Here is a 15,994-nt window from a genome sequence, read left to right on the forward strand (position 1 = left end):
CTTCTCTCTTCATGGGCAAGGAGACAATTGACACGAAGACGAAGTGTGCTATGCACCGCTGTGTCTTGGGCAGAGAATGGCCTCGAACCATGAAGATGGCCGGGCGTATCTGTGCAGATTCATCGACCCTATTGTCCGTACAGAATCCACTCCTGGCATCACCAGCTCTTCAAGTTCTTGCTTTTTTTTTTTTTTTTTTTTTTTTTTTCCTTTCACAGCACCTCAGTGTCATGAAAAGGTCCCCTGCCTCGGCATCCACCAAGAGAAATGGGACGGGATCGGTCGTGTTGGCCTAGGTTGCGACTTGGCGGCGATCTGTAACCCCGATCCACGGGGTGGGCTCGCGTCAACAAAACGCATTTAGCACACACCACGTGGAAACAGGCGGGAGCGCTAAACTCCAAAGAGGAGTTCTTGCGGTGAAATTGGAAATACGAAGCTCCCAACGGGGAATTTGTCACAGCTAGAATGTTCAGAGATCCGGGGGAGGTGAGCCAGGGGTCTCTAGCGCGTGTAAGTGCCATAGGGGTCTTGGCCCGAAACACACCCACACGCCCTCCATGATGGCTTCAACATCGGACAGCGACTTGAGGACCTTGAGGACAAGTCGTGTATAAAATGGAACATGTCGACAGCTTTGCTCTGCTCTCTTCTCCAGCATCATCACATCGCAGCACTCCCATCCATCTATTCGCTTCAGCAACCCTTCTCGAGAGTCCGGCACTCCAATTTCTATCAAGCTCCCCCTTTGACAAACACATATACGCATACACACACATACACGGATATATCTCTATATACCTATCTGTACACCCGCCTTTACCCACCCAATCTCATCAAAATGAAGTTCCTCAGCATCCTCAGCATTGCGAGCCTCGCTGCCGCCCTTCCCGCTGCCTCCGTGAGCGAAAGCGAGCACGCCGAAGCCGCCCGGGTCCTGGCCCGCCAGCTCAACACCATCCGCAACGACCTCGAGCGCGGCAACGCCAACGAGTGCCCCGAGGCCATTCTCATCTTTGCCCGCGGCACGACCGAGCCGGGCAACATGGTACGCCGCCGCTTTTCTTTTCTTTTTTTTTTTTTTTTTTTTCGGCTCTTCCGCTGGCGTGATGACCTCGCCGCTAACCTCCTTTCTCTAGGGCATCACCACGGGCCCCATCCTGGCCGGCGCCCTCGAGGACTCGTTCCGGCGCAACATCTGGATCCAGGGCGTCGGCGGCGCCTACACGGCCAGCACCGCGCCCAACTTCCTGCCGCGCGGCTCCTCGGAGGGCGCCATCAACGAGGCCAAGCGCCTCTTCGGCCTCGCCCAGTCCAAGTGCCCCGACACGCCCGTCGTCGCGGGCGGCTACAGCCAGGGCGCCGCCCTCATCGCCGCGGCCGTGAGCGACCTCCGCGGCGAGGCCCAGGAGCAGGTCAAGGGCGTCGTGTTGTTCGGCTACACCAAGAACCGGCAGAACGACGGCCGCATCCCCGGCTACCCCGCGGACCGCACCAAGGTCTTTTGCAACGTCGGCGACGCCGTGTGCGACGGCACGCTCATCATCACGCCGGCGCACTTCCTGTACAACATCGAGGCGCGCGGCGAGGCGGCCCGCTTCCTGACCGGCCAGGCCCGCGCTTAAGCGGCTCCTGCGGAGCCCGGAGGCTGGAACCTCTCCGGTATGCAACAGGTAGAGCTAGGGGTCGGCGATCGGGGCTGCTGGCAGCAGAGGCATTCCGTTGGGCGTTTTTGGTTTGCTTGCATGGGCCTTTTCGGCCTCTGGTAGGACCGGAGCGCGACCATGAGTAACGACTCTTTCCGTGATGATGATGACTTGGACACGGCGACGTTGATGCGTTCCACCGGGCGGGGACCGGACGTGGTCGGGATGGGGAGATTTCTTGGGTTCTTTCTGTATATAGGTAGCATCAGTGTTTCATATTCCAGCATTCTCGTTTTGCATTGTGTGTACAACACAGTTCCATCCTAGAAACATGACTGTCTCCCCGTGATGGTCTCAGCGTTTTGACATGATCGTTCAAAATCAATATCAGGCAGGGCACGCCTCCGTGCTGCATGAAACTCACATACCAGAGACCGTTGAAAAGAAGAGGAGAGCTCGAGGCTGTTGGGTGGGATACGGATTATGAAAACAAAACGCCATGCCATCCCTGATGCAGATCCTCTCCCGAACCAAGCCTCCTTTTTCGCATGAACAAACCCACCTACGCACCTAAGTTTTGGCAACCCAATGCAAACAAACGGTTGAACAACCAAAACAAAACCGAACGCCAACGCAATCCAACCCGACCGGAACCACCCTCCCGGAGCAAGCCACGCAATGATGAACGCCCATGCATTGAATCGCAAAACGCCAGCCCGTCGTACAGCCCTGGCCCAGCAGAGAATCTTCATGGACGGCTTTCTCTCCGCCGCCTCCACGCGCAGCAACCGAGGGGCCAAGCTTCAGCCACGCTCACGACGCCATCGTCCGGCACGCCCTCCACCGGCTCCGGCGCCTGCAAGAACCCAGCATCGCTCGCCTCCAGCACCCCGGCGTGCCACAGCCTCGCCATCTTGGCGTAGCCCTCGTCCGCGGGGTGCGTCCCGTCCGGGAGGTCCTCGTACCCGGGCCCGCCCGCCGCCTGCATGTCCACGAGCACGACCGGCCGCTTCTCCGCGTCGCGCAGCCGCGCCGCCAGGCGGGCGTACTGCTCGTTGATCCTGCGCGCGTTCTTGTCCGTGGTCGGGTCCTTGTTCACGAGCAGCGTGCTCAGCAGGACGGTGGCGCGCGGGCTGGCGTCCCAGACGTCGCGGAGCATCCGCTCCATGCGCCGCTCCGCGCCGGGGATCTGGTGGCCCTGGGCGGCGTCGTTGGTGCCCGCGTTGACGAGCACCAGGTTCGGCTTCCACGAGCGCACGGGCCGCCCGCTCCCGTTGACGGCCTTGTCGTGGACCTGGGCGATGCGGAGGCCCGACCAGCCCTCGACGTCGTTGTCGAGCATGGTGCCGCTCCGGCGCGAGCCGACCATGTTGACGGCGGCGGCGCGGGGCGCCGACGTGAGGAGCAGGGAGCGCAGGGCGGCGCGGTAGCCGTTGCCGTCGGAGGAGCCGACGCCGTAGGTGATGGAGGCGCCGAGGGGCATGATGCGGAGGGCCACGCCGTTGCCGAGCAGCGGCTCCGAACCATCAGCGTGGGAGAAGACTCGGGGCTGGGGGGATGCATCGGGGATGGAGGATAGGATGGGAAGGATTGCCCCGGCGAAGGCTGGTCGAGGGGGTTAGTCTTCTGCCTGTCTTACTACGTCTTATGATGTGAAGCAGGGGGGGGGGGGGGGTGCACTGACCAAGGAATACTTGGTTGATGCCGAAGGATAGCATGTTGGTGATTAGCAAGGTACCGAGCAATAGGCCTAGGAACAAGTATGGTATGACGTTGAAGAAGTAGATTCGGAAAGAAAGAAAGAGAGAGAGAGAGAGAGAGAGTAACAGAGAGAGAGGAGACAAAGGCAGACCAGACCAGAGGTCAGGCCCGAAGTGGATGATGAAGCAGGAAGATAGTTGACGTCAATAATCTGACGTTGTGAAGCTTATTACACAGCTGATGATGAGCGTACCCGGCCAAGAGACCACATGGACACCGAGCACTAATACGCTCCCTCTGACCCCTAGGTGAAGACGAACGTGACCAACGGGGCCGGCTCACGGTGCGTGCGGCTCGATACCAGGTGGCTTTTCTGGTGATAGAGACGCCAAAAGGCGGAACAAAGGTGACCGAGTGCCGGGTTACCTCGATCTCAGGATACAAGCATCTGAGGCAGCTCGAGGGGTTGATTTACATGGGCCACCAAGGTGCTGCAGATGCTCAATGAGACGTTCGCCTGGGTTCACTCAGCATTCTTTCGCTTGACAGCCAGAGGGCCCGAGTACATAGCCATGGGTGAAGGATATATGCAGGGTACGGGGCAGATATTGCCCTGTTCAACGGCCCTCCCTCTTCCACTCTCGGGGGGATGGCATGCCAAGGATGACGCCGTTCGCCTGTTCACGAAGGCGCAGGCCTCGCTACGGCTGGTGATGGCAGGCATGCAAGAAGGCGGGAGAGCGAGTTACTTGCCGTGGTTCCCACGGTGGCTGATGCTGACGGCGCAAGTGCCGCTCCAAGCACCAAGTAAGCAGGGTGTATCCCTGGGTGGCACATCAGCGCATCTGTGCCGCACAACCGTCGCAAACGCTCGGAAACGGTTCCAATCACAGAATCTGATAGCTTCTTCTCACGAGGCTGACGTCGCTTCTTCCCAACGGATCCTCCATCGCGGCGGGCCGCCTCAGCCACAGCCCACACGACGCGCAGGAATAGCATGGCACAGAGGGGCATACAGAGCACACAAACAAAACGGAGCGGCGATGGGCCTGCGCCACGTCTCCATTGGAGGCGTTTTATGGTATAGAACCCATGCTGTGGGTTCTGCGCACGTGCTGTTCACCATGGCACGAGCGTGGGGTTTCTCCCAAAGAGCATGCTAAGCTCAGTGCTTGATGCGAGATCGGAGTTGGCGGAGGTTCAGCCCCGACCCTGACCTGCTCGGCGTCGTGCCCATCATCGGGTGGGACGTTGTCGGCTTCATGAGCGGAGGATTCTTGGATGCACGTCTTGCAAGAACGTCGGGACAGGTCATGCTGATGAACTTTGATTGTGCGCTAGAGGATGCAGCACGAGAGAAAAAACATGGCGTGAATCATCATTCCATGGCCGCCGAGGAAGAGGGCGGGCTGACGTTTGTGGAATTCCAGGAATGAAGAAAAAGGAGAGGACGAGACCGTGGAACGTGAACGGAACGAACTAGGATGATGCTCATGGCGGAAGGGATGATGAAAACGCTCAACAACAAGAAAGACCAAATACATGAAAAAAAAAAGGAGACTCGGATACCGGGAGTCGAACCCGGGGCTGTTGAGAGAGCAGTCACTGCTTAGCAGTGAGAGTCAACGATGTTACCGCTACACCATACCCGATCAAGATCGTGTGTGGTCCCGATTTGTTGCGGTGGGGGTGCGGAGCTGGTGTAGATAAGGAGAGCGGGGCCGTTGCGATCCACGTTAGTTCTGATCTTGTAGCGCCGCGATTGGTTGAGCTTCAACGCTTCAACCTCGGCGATTCTAACCAACCTGAAAAGTGGAAGAAGATACCCATCTAAGCCTTCCTAGACTCCTTGAGCGGCCGGTGCTGACTGAACAAGGAGATGCTTTGACCTGCCTATGAGGGGGCGTGGGAGACCCGAGGTGGAAGATTCACAGTGCCTCAAGACTGGCCAGAGCATGACCCGGTTGGCTCAAGTCGCTCAGCTTACACAGTACACCATCTTCCGCCTGGATTGACACGAGGACTGATCTTGTCTTTCTGTATCCAAAAAAAAAAAAAAAAAAAAGGTTTCAAATGAAAACCGCTACTTGGTTCGACGGGAGCACCCTCGCCGAAGAACGCTACCTACTCCAGTGTTAGACGTGGTCCCTTGGAACCAGAGACACCGGAATGCTGATGTCGTCAGGAACCTACTGTACTATAGTACAACGCCGCCCGGTCCTCGAGCGGGGCCCGTCAGATGCCTGTGGTTCAGGGGATTACATAAGCCACCTCGATGTTTCCTCAGGCGGAAGGATGCCCCGCTTCCAGTGGGTTCCCGGGCCAGGGGGCGGGTTTCGCCTGGCCCAGTGTGGAGCAAGCTCCAACCCGCGCTGCGCCACCTGCCCGCCGCTGCTGCCGCTGCTGCCACGGGCTTGCCACGGGCTTGCGACGACCGGCATCCAGCTTACCAACTTTACCTGGTTCCCTGACCCGATCCACCACCACTTGGACCTCAAGCTTGTTCAACACCTCTGCTGGTCGCTCGCTCATTGTCGTTGCGGCCTGTTACCGTCTGTTGGCGTCACCACCCGAGCCGAGAGATTCCCGCTCGCAGGTCCATTCCTCCCACCGCTGAGGCCCAGCGCTCCATCCATCCACCTCCCGTCGGCCGTCCTGTCTCCCCCAGCATCCGGGAATCTTCGGCGACCCCAAGGCTCGGTCCACCTCGAATGATCCCCATACCACCCGCCCGCGACGACTTGTAGGCCTCCGTGCAACCGCCATCATGTCGACTCCCGCGCCGCCTGAGGATCAGGCTCGCCTTCTCGAAGATGCCCTCATCGCCGTGCGCCAGCAGACGGCCTTGATGCGCAAGTGCCTCGATACCCCGGGGAAGCTGATGGATGCCCTCAAGTGCTGGTGCGCTGGTTCCCAGCCCTCGTCCAAGACCCCTCCCCCCCCTTCGCGCTCCCGTATTGACCTGGCTGTCCGCCTCTCAGCTCTACCCTCGTCTCCGAGCTTCGCACCAGTAGCCTCGGCCCCAAGCAATACTACGAGCTCTACATGGCCGTCTTTGACGCCCTGCGCTACCTCTCCGTCCACCTGCGCGAGAACCATCCCGTGAACCACCTCGCCGACCTCTACGAGCTCGTCCAATACGCCGGCAACATCGTCCCCCGCCTCTACCTCATGATCACCGTCGGCACCGCATACATGTCTATCGAAGGCGCCCCCGTCAAGGAGCTCATGAAGGATATGATGGACATGAGCCGCGGCGTCCAGCACCCGATCCGCGGTCTCTTCCTGCGCTACTACCTGGTGGGCCAGGCCCGCGACTACCTCCCCACCGGCGACTCCGACGGGCCCGAGGGCAGCTTGCAGGACTCCATCAACTTCATCCTGACCAACTTTGTCGAGATGAACAAGCTCTGGGTCCGCTTGCAACACCAGGGCCACTCCCGGGAACGCGAGCAGAGGACACAAGAGCGGAAGGAGCTGCAGCTGCTGGTCGGCAGCAACCTGGTGCGTCTCAGCCAGCTCGTCGATCTCCCGACGTACAAGAGCGGCATCCTCGGTCCCTTGCTCGAGCAGGTCGTCCAGTGCCGCGACGTGCTGGCCCAGGAATACCTGCTCGAGGTCATCACCCAGGTGTTCCCGGACGAGTTCCATCTTCACACCCTCGACCAGTTCCTCGGCGCCGTCTCCCGCCTCAACCCCCACGTCAACGTCAAGGCCATCGTCATCGGCCTGATGGACCGCCTGTCCCAGTACGCCGAGCGTGAGTCTCAGAACGAGCCCGAGGAAGACCGGAAGAAGATGGAGGAGGACGCGTTGGCGGAGCTTTTGGGCAAGATCAGCCTGGGCGCCGCAAGCGCCCAGGACGCGAATGCCGACGCGGCCGCCGACTCAGCTGCCGACTCAGCCGCCGACTCAGCCGCCGATTCGGCCGCCCCGGAAAACGGCGACGTTGCTGGCGAGGAGGAGGTTTCGACGGCAGAAACGCAAGCCGACCCCGTTGCCCAGACCGAGGTCGACGCCGCCAACGGCGATGAAGAGCAACCCGCAAAGAAGCGGAGAGGCATCCCGGAAAACGTGCCGCTGTACGAGATCTTCTTTGGCCAGGTCAAGAACCTCGTCCAGGCCCAGCACCTCCCCATCCAAGACACCATCGCCTTGTGCGTGTCGCTCACGAACCTCGCGCTCAACATCTACCCAGAGCGGCTCGACTACGTCGACCAGATTCTCGACTACGCTCACGCCAAGGTCAAGGAGCACGCCAGCAGCGCCGACCTGCACTCGCCGCCGGCGCAGCAGAGCCTGCTTGCCCTCCTCCAGAGCCCTCTCCGGCGATACGTGTCCATCTTTACGGCGCTGTCGCTCCCCACCTACGTCCCCCTGTTCCAGTCCCAGACCTACCCCACCCGCCGAGCCGTCGCCGGCGAGGTCGCTCGTACCCTTCTCAACAACCGCACCTTTATCTCCACCCCCGCCCACCTCGAAAACGTCCTCGAGGTCCTCAAGGTCCTCATCAAAGAAGGCACCCAACCCCCCGCCGGCTACCCAGGCGTCGTGCAACCGCGCGCCCGCGCTCTCGAGACCGACGAAACCCTCGAAGAGCAGGGCTGGCTCGCGCGCCTGGTCCATCTCGTCCACTCCGACCAGAACGACACGCAATTCCGCCTGCTGCAGCTGACCCGGAAAGCCTACGCCGAGGGCGGTGAGCGTATCCGCACCACAACCCCCCCGCTCATCACCGCGGGGCTCAAGCTCGCCCGCCGCTTCAAGGCTCGCGAGCACTACGACGACAACTGGTCGTCCCAGTCCTCGGCTCTGTTCAAGTTCCTGCACTCGGCCATCTCGGCGCTCTACTCCCGCGTGAACGGCTCGGGGGCGGCCGAGCTCTCCCTCCGCCTGTTCTGCGAGTGCGGTCAGGTCGCCGACGCCACCGGGTTCGAGGAGGTCGCCTACGAGTTCTTTGCGCAGGCGTTTACCGTGTACGAGGAGGCCATCAGCGACTCCAAGGCGCAGTTTCAGGCCGTCTGCGTGATCGCGAGCGCCCTGCACAGGACCCGGCATTTTGGCCGCGAGAACTACGACACGCTCATCACAAAGTGCGCGCAGCACGCGAGCAAGCTGCTGAGGAAACCCGACCAGTGCCGGGCGGTGTACCTGGCGAGCCATCTTTGGTGGGCGACGCCGATCGCGGCGAATGGAGAGACGGAAGAGACCGAGGTGAGTCACAACCATCCTTGGGCTTACCGCCGCTTGTATGCGTGCAGAACATGGCGATTGATGCTGACTTGTTGGTGTGTGCCCAGCTCTACCGCGATGGCAAGCGCGTTCTCGAATGCCTTCAGCGCGCCCTGCGCGTGGCCGACTCTTGCATGGAGACGGCCACGTCCATCGAGCTGTTTGTCGAGATTCTCGACCGATACGTCTACTACTTCGACCAGAAGAACGAATCTGTCCGTTTCCCTTTTTGTTGTCATGCCCTGCCTGCTATCCTCCGTGCGGTGCCAACGAACTAACGGCGCGTTTGTTTTGCTGCGTACAGGTTACCACAAAGTACCTGAACGGCCTCATCGAGCTCATACACTCCAACCTAGCTGGCAGCAACCAGCAGGACTCGGGATCCATCGAGGCCAGCAGGAAACACTTTTTGCAGACGCTGGACATGATCCGGAGCAAGGAGTACGAGGGGGTTGTGCTGACGCCGAAATGAGAAGCCGGAGGAGAAGAAGGGGCTACTAATGGATGACGGGAGGGGACTCGATCGAAACGATAAACAATGTGTATTGAATACTCCAACGCTTGTCTGCGGGAAGGATGAGCCGAGGTCGTTGGGGGAGGGGAGTAGGGAAGTGCTTGCATGTTCCAGCACGTTTGGTAATGCCAGTGTTAGCCATGGGTTATACCGAAGTTGAGGTGTTGTTGTCTCAGGGGGGCAAGGTCTTGTGGTTCCAGCCATCTAGGTTTGTATATACAGGTAGGTCTCGATGGCCCCCATGGCCGTTGGTCGCCTTGTCTTGTTGACAAGCGGAACCATGTACGTCAAGGTCATTATGGCGCGACCCCCCACCCCAAACGCGTTCCGTGGGAAGAGTAAACAATCAGCGAGACCCGCTAGGGACTTCACGTTTGGCTCAATGAACGCGGCCTAGCTGGTCATGACTCAAGAGGAACGTTGAGGGCCGCTCATGGCACGCTAGGGCCGACACAGATCGCTGGAATGGAGGGAACGTATGATCATCTTGCTACGGAGAACGCAAACGGCGCGGCTCCTTATACAACGAGGGAAAAACGAAGCCCCGGAAACGCCGATGCAATGCGACAGACAGACAGACAGCCGGACAACCCAATATACAAACGATACAAACGAAACGAGAGAACAAAGAAGCAACGAGAGAGAAAGCAATCGCCCCACCCCCCAAAAAAAGCACATCGATCAGAGAGACATCTCTCTATCCAGGCTGTCTCCATGCCCGCTGCCCGTTCCCTCTCAATGGCCCTCTCCAAACGCTGGCTGGCTGGGATGCTGGCTCAGGTCGTCCTTTCGTCCCGTCAAACTCGGCTTGGCGCCCTGCTGTTCCAGCGGGGTTTGACGGAAGTGTGTGCATGTCTCCCCAGGGAGCGCGCGTGTATACGTGCTCTCTCTTCTTGTGCCCCTGTCGTCTATTTCCCCGACGCCCCGCGTCGATTGCGCCGCTCAGAACCATCGGAAGAGCCGACTACCGCCTTTGCTGCTTGCTGCGCAGGGCGGTCCTTTCGCCTCCTCCTCCTCCTCCTCCTCCTCCTCCTCTGGCCAACCTTCTCTCCTGCTCGTGACGTCCGTGTACAACTGCAGAGGCGAGCATCGCACGAGACATGGCCCCCTTTGCACCGGCAACTTGGCCAAGGCGGCCAGGGTTCCCCTTACGAAATAGACCGCGCCCGCAGGAACCTGGAAAACAACATGGATGCGCGAGGGTAGCGTGAGGTGGAGAAATAAGTAAAACATAAAACGGCAATGAAAGGGACGGTAAAGGAATCGGAACGAACGCCGCGGTCGGGCGTGCGCGGGCGTGAGGATCGGCGCTGACTGGGACGGCGCCCAAGGGTTCATCGTGGTATCTGCCAAGTGATTCGTGGATGCCGACTTCACTTGCTCAGACCATCAGCCGCGGCCTGCAGAATCGTCGCGGCGCGGTCGGCTGCGATGCGTGCAGCCGTCCAGTTTTTGGCGATGATGGCCTCGCGAACGGCGGGGAAATACACCGGCTCCTTCGCGCCCCGGGGCCACGTCTGCGGCCCCAAGACGACGTGCCGGAACTGTGTGCGATCGGGCATCTGGCGGCAAACGTTTCGTTAGCATTCTCTGTTGGCTTCCGGGGTGCTCGTGGAAGAAAACACCACAAACGAAAAAAAGAAGGAAAGCAACAAAAACCTACCCCCTTCTCATCAAGCAGGTTCGATTCAAACTTTGCCGACCGCGTGTTATACTCCATCCTCTGCCTCCCCATCGACGAGGGCTCCCACCCTCCGGCCGAGACCACGCTGTTTTCCCACTTGGTCTCGAAGCTTCGGAACTCACGAACCGAGTGCGCCACCTGCCTCGACGCGTGTCGGAGGCTGGTGAGCATGAGCCCCGGCTCCGGCGCCCCCATCTTCGCGGCCCACGTTTCCAGGGCGCTTGCCGAGCGGACCATGTTGTCGGCGTACGTCGACAGGTCGAGCGGCAGCAGCGGGCCGTCGGCCAGCTCCAGGATCAACAAGCCAAGCACCTGGCCCAGGAGCGTGTGGTAGACGAGGCCAGGGTCGAGGACCTTCTCGACGAGCTCGTAGTTTCCGTAGGCGGAGCGGGCCGGGTACGGCTGACCGCCGTCGAAGCGAATGTCGAGCGACGAGGTGCCGATGATGTTATGGAAAGCGGCGTAGTCGGAGTCGATGCCCGGGGGGTCGATGTCGCCTTCGCGTTGGATCCAGCGGTCGCGCAAGGTGATGTTGTAGTGGGGGTCGGCGACGCGATTCAAAATCTGCAGCAGCAGCGTGCGGAACACGGGGGAGCCGGCGGCGCGAAAGGTGCCGCCCGTGACGATGCGGTCCAGGTTGATGTAGGCGACGGCGCCTTCGCGCAGGGCGTCCTCGTTTTGCTCGACGTACTCGGTAGAGCCGATCAGGTTGTACTCGGAGGCGTCCCACGAGGCGAACTCGATGGTGCGCAGAGGCTGCCAGCCGCGGGCGACGAGGTCGCCGAGGATGCGCACCAGCTCCATCATGACGGCCGTGCCCGAGTGGGCATCGACGGCGCCCGAAGCTAGCGAGTCCCGGTGGTTGCCGATGACGACCTTCTTGTTGCTTTGCTCGATCCCGGCAATGTACCCGTAGACGTTCCAAATCGGCTGCCGCTCGGCCTCGTCCTGCTCATTCTTGAGCCGGACGACGGGCGCCGAGGCGTTCCCGGTCCACCACTCGGGCACGTCCGGCACGCCGCCGGCCCAGCCGTTCGGCACGGGATGCCCGAAACCCTTCAAGGCCTGAAGCAGCGGCTTCGCGTCGCGCCAAGCCAGCGGCAGGCTGGGGATGCGGATCAACCCCTTGGTCTGCCCGACCTTCATGCGCGGCATGTTGTCCTTGCTGCCCCAGCCTGGCGTCAGGACGTCGCCGAGGACCCAGTGGCGCAGGCTCACCGAATCGCGCTGCACCCCACCCTGCGGCATGTAGCGCCCGTTGGGCGCCGTGGCACCCTTCAGGAAGCCGTCGTCGGCAGGGTCGACGTAGGTGAGGCATCCGACAAATCCCGCCTCCTCGACCGCCTTGAGCCTCGGTCCTAGATCGGGCTCCGTCCCGCGGTGGCGCAGCAGGGCGATGGCGCCGCGGGTGTCGATGCCGTCGGCCTTGAGCACCTTGAAATCGTCCTCGGAGCCGTAGTTGACGTACACCAACGGACCCTTGACATCCCCCGATTTGGAGTGGGCGTGAAAGGCGAAGGTCTGGCGGCCGGCGCTCAGACCACCCACGTCATCCTCCTCGAGCTTGGCCGACCACGTCGGCTTGCCGTCGGCCCCGAGGATTTCCACGGCGCGGCCGCCGGCCTTGGGATAGTTGAGGTAGACGTGGTACACGTCGCGGGTGACGCCCTCGAGGCCGTACTTGCGGAAGAGCATCTCGGTGTCTTCCATGAGGGCGAAGTCGCCCGCCGTGCCGGCGAGGTGGGCGTAGCTGGTATAGTGCTTGAGGTGGTCGCGGATCCTCCTGGGGTCGACGCTGGCCTGGACGTGGATGCGCACGCTCTCCGGGTCGAACATGCGGCTGCCCATGCGGCGGGCCATGCCGGAAAAGAGGTCGCTCGCGAAGAGCAGGTACACAAAGGCCATCAGCATCAAGAGCGCCAAGGTACGTGCCACCAGCAGGAACAGCGCGCCGCTGCCTAACTTTGGCAGCCCCGGGGGCTGGAAGCACCACCGGCTGCGCGAAGACTCGGCTTCTTGCGTTCCCGTCCCCGAGGACGCCGACCCCGCGCCATCCGCGCCTTGGCTGTCACCGCCGGCGCTCCCAGACGCCGACCCGCGATTTCGCCGCAGCGAGGGCAACCTCCATCTCCATTTCCACCGCCACTGCGGCAACGATAGCAGGCCGATGCGTTTCCCCCAGGATAGCCGGGCGCGTCTGTGCACCTCGGAATCGTCGATCTCGAGCTCCTGCATCTCGCGACGCACCTGGGCGGCTTCGCGCTCGTCTTCCGAGTCCGTTTCCGAGTCGGAGGAGCTGAAGAGGTTGCTTTCATCGTCGGTCTCAACGGTTGGCGGGCGGTACCCTCTCGGGCGGCGACCCCGCGGAGGGTTGGACGACGACGACGGGTCGGAGGCGTGACGGCCGGTCAGCAGGGACTGGCCCTCGGCTTCTGCGGCGGAGGCATGATCTCTCGGGTCGACATCGCGATGCCATGCGCTCCCGGCGGCCACGGCTTCTTCGTACGTGGGTATTGGGGGCGCGGGATCATACGGCGCGTCTTGGTTCCGGGCCATCGTGGCGATGGGTGTGCTATCGTTGGAGGGCGAGAGCGCGAGGTTGGGGGATCGAGAACATTCAGGGCAGTTGGGGGGGGAAACGGGTCGATAAGGGGGTTCAAGGCTCGATGGGACCGACAGGCTGGGAAGCGTGTGAGGGGCGAGAGGGTGGCGACAAGGAGGAGCGATGATTCAGAAAGAAAGGAGCGGCGCTGATGGGAACAGCAAAGCAAAGGGAAGAAGAGTAGGTGAATGAGTGTTGCGATTGGGCAAGGCCGTAAATCATCCAGCCCGCTTGCTGCCGGCAGGTCAAACGCGGAGAAGGGCTGATGATGGATCGGGGCCGTCTTGATGGTCGATTCCAAGGTGAAATTACCGCTGAAGCACGAGCTGGCCCCGGACGGGAGACGGGACACTGTCGCCCCTTGTCGCAGCCCTTCCAACGTCTTGGCAGCCGCATCATCGCCCCGGGCGGTTCCCGAACAGCGGGTCAGAGGGGACTCCCCCAGGGGGGAAGCTTAGTCAGCACTCTCCATATCGAGATCACCAGTGGAACGCTACAATCACATGCTGTTTCAATTCTTCCATACTGTGTACTGTAGTACATAGGTACGGAGCATCTGGGTACCTGAGCCATGCACCATTGTTATTCTTATTATTATGAGTAGTATTGGGGGGTGGAGGCGAGGTGGGCTCTGGTTACCCGACGTCGGTACTACTAGATTATAATTATGAATTGGATGTACGGACACGGTAATAACCACTCGGTCCATGTGGAGCACCATATCCAGCCGACAGCCCCCATGGCATTTGGTATCTCACTTTACGACTCCCTCCACGGAAAGGCGGATGGATTGCAAAGACAGGTTGGTGAGGTTGCCTGCCCAGTTAACCCCGCGTCCAGTCGCTTCTTCTCCATGCCCCGACCCAAGGCCAGGCTCACAGCGAAAAAGAGGGAGGACATCAAAAATTACGACCGGAACGGCCCCGAAGGACAATTCAGAACGACATGCTCCGCGCTGTGCAATGCAGGCCTATCGCCCTGGTACCCCTGCTTCTTGATCCAGGTGTACCCAATCAAGGTAAGTATGAAGAAAGAAAAACAGAGAAGAAGATCCTAAGAATTGGGGAGGGCAGGCTGCAATATATAGACCGACTCGGGTGGTCTGTGCACGCCCGCCCTCTCGCGCGTGTCCGGCAACTTCCGTCTGCGACTCGACGGCCAACGGCGCAGTCCAATCGGACGCACGCGCACGCACGCTGTCTTGCTTCAAACATCAACACGCGTCTTGGGACCACAGACATTTGGAGTGCCAACCCTGAACAACAAGCCCCGATGGGTCCGCGAGTTTCAAGCTCCCAAGAGTGAAGCATGAAGCTCGCCGATTTTTTTTAGCTACCCGAGGGCTTGGTGTCAGCCCTGATCCAGGCAAGTCGTCGCCCTCTTCGGCTCGTGCGAAATACCACTTCGCTGCGAGGATAACACCTCCCAAGAGCTTCCGAAAAGCAATCACGCGAGGATTAGATATCCGGCCAAAATTGCTTCTCCGCCTCCAAAAGCGTCATCCACGGCCCTTCAACCCTCCCGAGAAGCTCCGCCTTCACCCTCTCCTTTTCCTCGGCGCTTTTCGTCTTCCCCAGGACTTCCCCCACCGCCTCATCGATCAGACGTCCAAGCCTGTCCACAAAGTCCCGAAATCCGCTGTTGGTCCAGTTCGGGATGAACTCCTTTCGTAGAGCCCCGCCGTCTGCATCGTCGGCCACGTCCCGTCCAACGGTCTCGGCGTGGTCCCGCGCCCAGGTCCACGCTTCCAGGTAGCACCGCTCGGTTCCCCAAAAGGTGACGGCGCCTTCAAGCCATGGAAGCAGCGGTAGAGGAGCCGTGCCGCTGGACCCGGGCGCCGTTGCCGATGTGACGGCCGCTGCGGAAGAAGTGCTCGCAACGGACGCGAAAACGACCTCCTCCATGAGCTTGAGCCCCGGGACCTTGGCAGCAGCGGCGGCGGCGGCGTGGACCGGCAGTTGCGCAACTGGCAAAACCGGCGGGACGTCCAGCGTCGGCGCTGGGACGGGGATAACCTCTGCCACCTCGATCCCCAAGCCGTACCGCGCCGCCACGTCCAAGAAGAGACGCTCCTCGCGACGGATCGCAACGAGCGCCTCGATCAGCCAGTCCGCGAGACGGGTCTCGTAAGGCTCCTTCCCTTTGGCACCCGGCCCGGAAACATGCCGAGGAAATTCGAGGGACGCAAGCAGGCGAGCGGCCGCGCGCAGGTACGAGTGGATGTAGAGACGGTCGTTGGCAAGCCAGCGGCCCAGATCGATCTTGGACAGCCGGCCCTCCGCCCCGGCGAGGAGGAACGGGTGCTGGGTTGCAGACTTGAAAAGCTCCGCCTGGGTGGAGAGGAGATGCCCCGTGAGAGACCAGGCGTCGGAGGTAGCGGTCATGTTGACGATCGTTGGCTGCAGCGCTCACGTAGGTAGAATGGGCCGGGCGTGTTGGTGTGCGTCTTTTTTGCCCCTCCTGCCGCCGATGGAGCAAAGAAAGAGCATGAATGACGTGGGGTGTTACAGTGCTGCAACCTGGCTGTCCATCACGTGACAGTCTCGGGAGAATCGCCGGCATTGCAACCTCACCTCCGAGTCCGATCGCGCCGCGCGGCCCCACTTGGCCCGATG

General features: G+C 61.0%; 5 protein-coding genes and 1 non-coding gene across 6 annotated transcripts; 2 read left to right on the forward strand and 4 right to left on the reverse strand.

Annotated features, from left to right (window-relative positions):
• Nucleotides 1–841: 841 nt before the first annotated feature.
• On the forward strand, nt 842–1,625 carry VTJ83DRAFT_4448 (uncharacterized protein; the record flags this gene model as incomplete). Its single annotated transcript, XM_071010938.1, has 2 exons — nt 842–1,048; nt 1,140–1,625. The coding sequence occupies 2 exons, from the start codon at nt 842–844 to the stop codon at nt 1,623–1,625; spliced, it is 693 nt and encodes a 230-aa protein (XP_070865898.1).
• Nucleotides 1,626–2,394: 769 nt separating this feature from the next.
• Nucleotides 2,395–3,364, reverse strand: VTJ83DRAFT_4449 (uncharacterized protein; the record flags this gene model as incomplete). The annotated part of the gene is made up of 2 exons (XM_071010939.1): nt 2,395–3,251; nt 3,331–3,364. 2 exons carry the CDS (start codon nt 3,362–3,364, stop codon nt 2,395–2,397), a joined length of 891 nt encoding a protein of 296 aa, XP_070865899.1.
• A 1,543-nt stretch (nt 3,365–4,907) lies between these two features.
• On the reverse strand, nt 4,908–4,999 carry VTJ83DRAFT_t107. Its single transcript has one exon. It is a non-coding gene; the product is annotated as a tRNA-Glu (tRNA).
• Nucleotides 5,000–6,114: 1,115 nt separating this feature from the next.
• Nucleotides 6,115–9,051, forward strand: VTJ83DRAFT_4450 (uncharacterized protein; the record flags this gene model as incomplete). The annotated part of the gene is made up of 4 exons (XM_071010941.1): nt 6,115–6,248; nt 6,329–8,561; nt 8,648–8,794; nt 8,884–9,051. 4 exons carry the CDS (start codon nt 6,115–6,117, stop codon nt 9,049–9,051), a joined length of 2,682 nt encoding a protein of 893 aa, XP_070865900.1.
• Nucleotides 9,052–10,466: 1,415 nt separating this feature from the next.
• On the reverse strand, nt 10,467–13,333 carry VTJ83DRAFT_4451 (uncharacterized protein; the record flags this gene model as incomplete). Its single annotated transcript, XM_071010942.1, has 2 exons — nt 10,467–10,655; nt 10,757–13,333. The coding sequence occupies 2 exons, from the start codon at nt 13,331–13,333 to the stop codon at nt 10,467–10,469; spliced, it is 2,766 nt and encodes a 921-aa protein (XP_070865901.1).
• Nucleotides 13,334–14,836: 1,503 nt separating this feature from the next.
• On the reverse strand, nt 14,837–15,763 carry VTJ83DRAFT_4452 (uncharacterized protein; the record flags this gene model as incomplete). Its single annotated transcript, XM_071010943.1, has 1 exon — nt 14,837–15,763. One exon carries the CDS (start codon nt 15,761–15,763, stop codon nt 14,837–14,839), a length of 927 nt encoding a protein of 308 aa, XP_070865902.1.
• Between the last annotated feature and the right edge of the window lie 231 nt (nt 15,764–15,994).

The sequence above is a fragment of the Remersonia thermophila genome, chromosome 4, assembly GCF_042764415.1.
Source record: "Remersonia thermophila strain ATCC 22073 chromosome 4, whole genome shotgun sequence".
Classification (NCBI taxonomy): domain Eukaryota; kingdom Fungi; phylum Ascomycota; class Sordariomycetes; order Sordariales; family Chaetomiaceae; genus Remersonia; species Remersonia thermophila.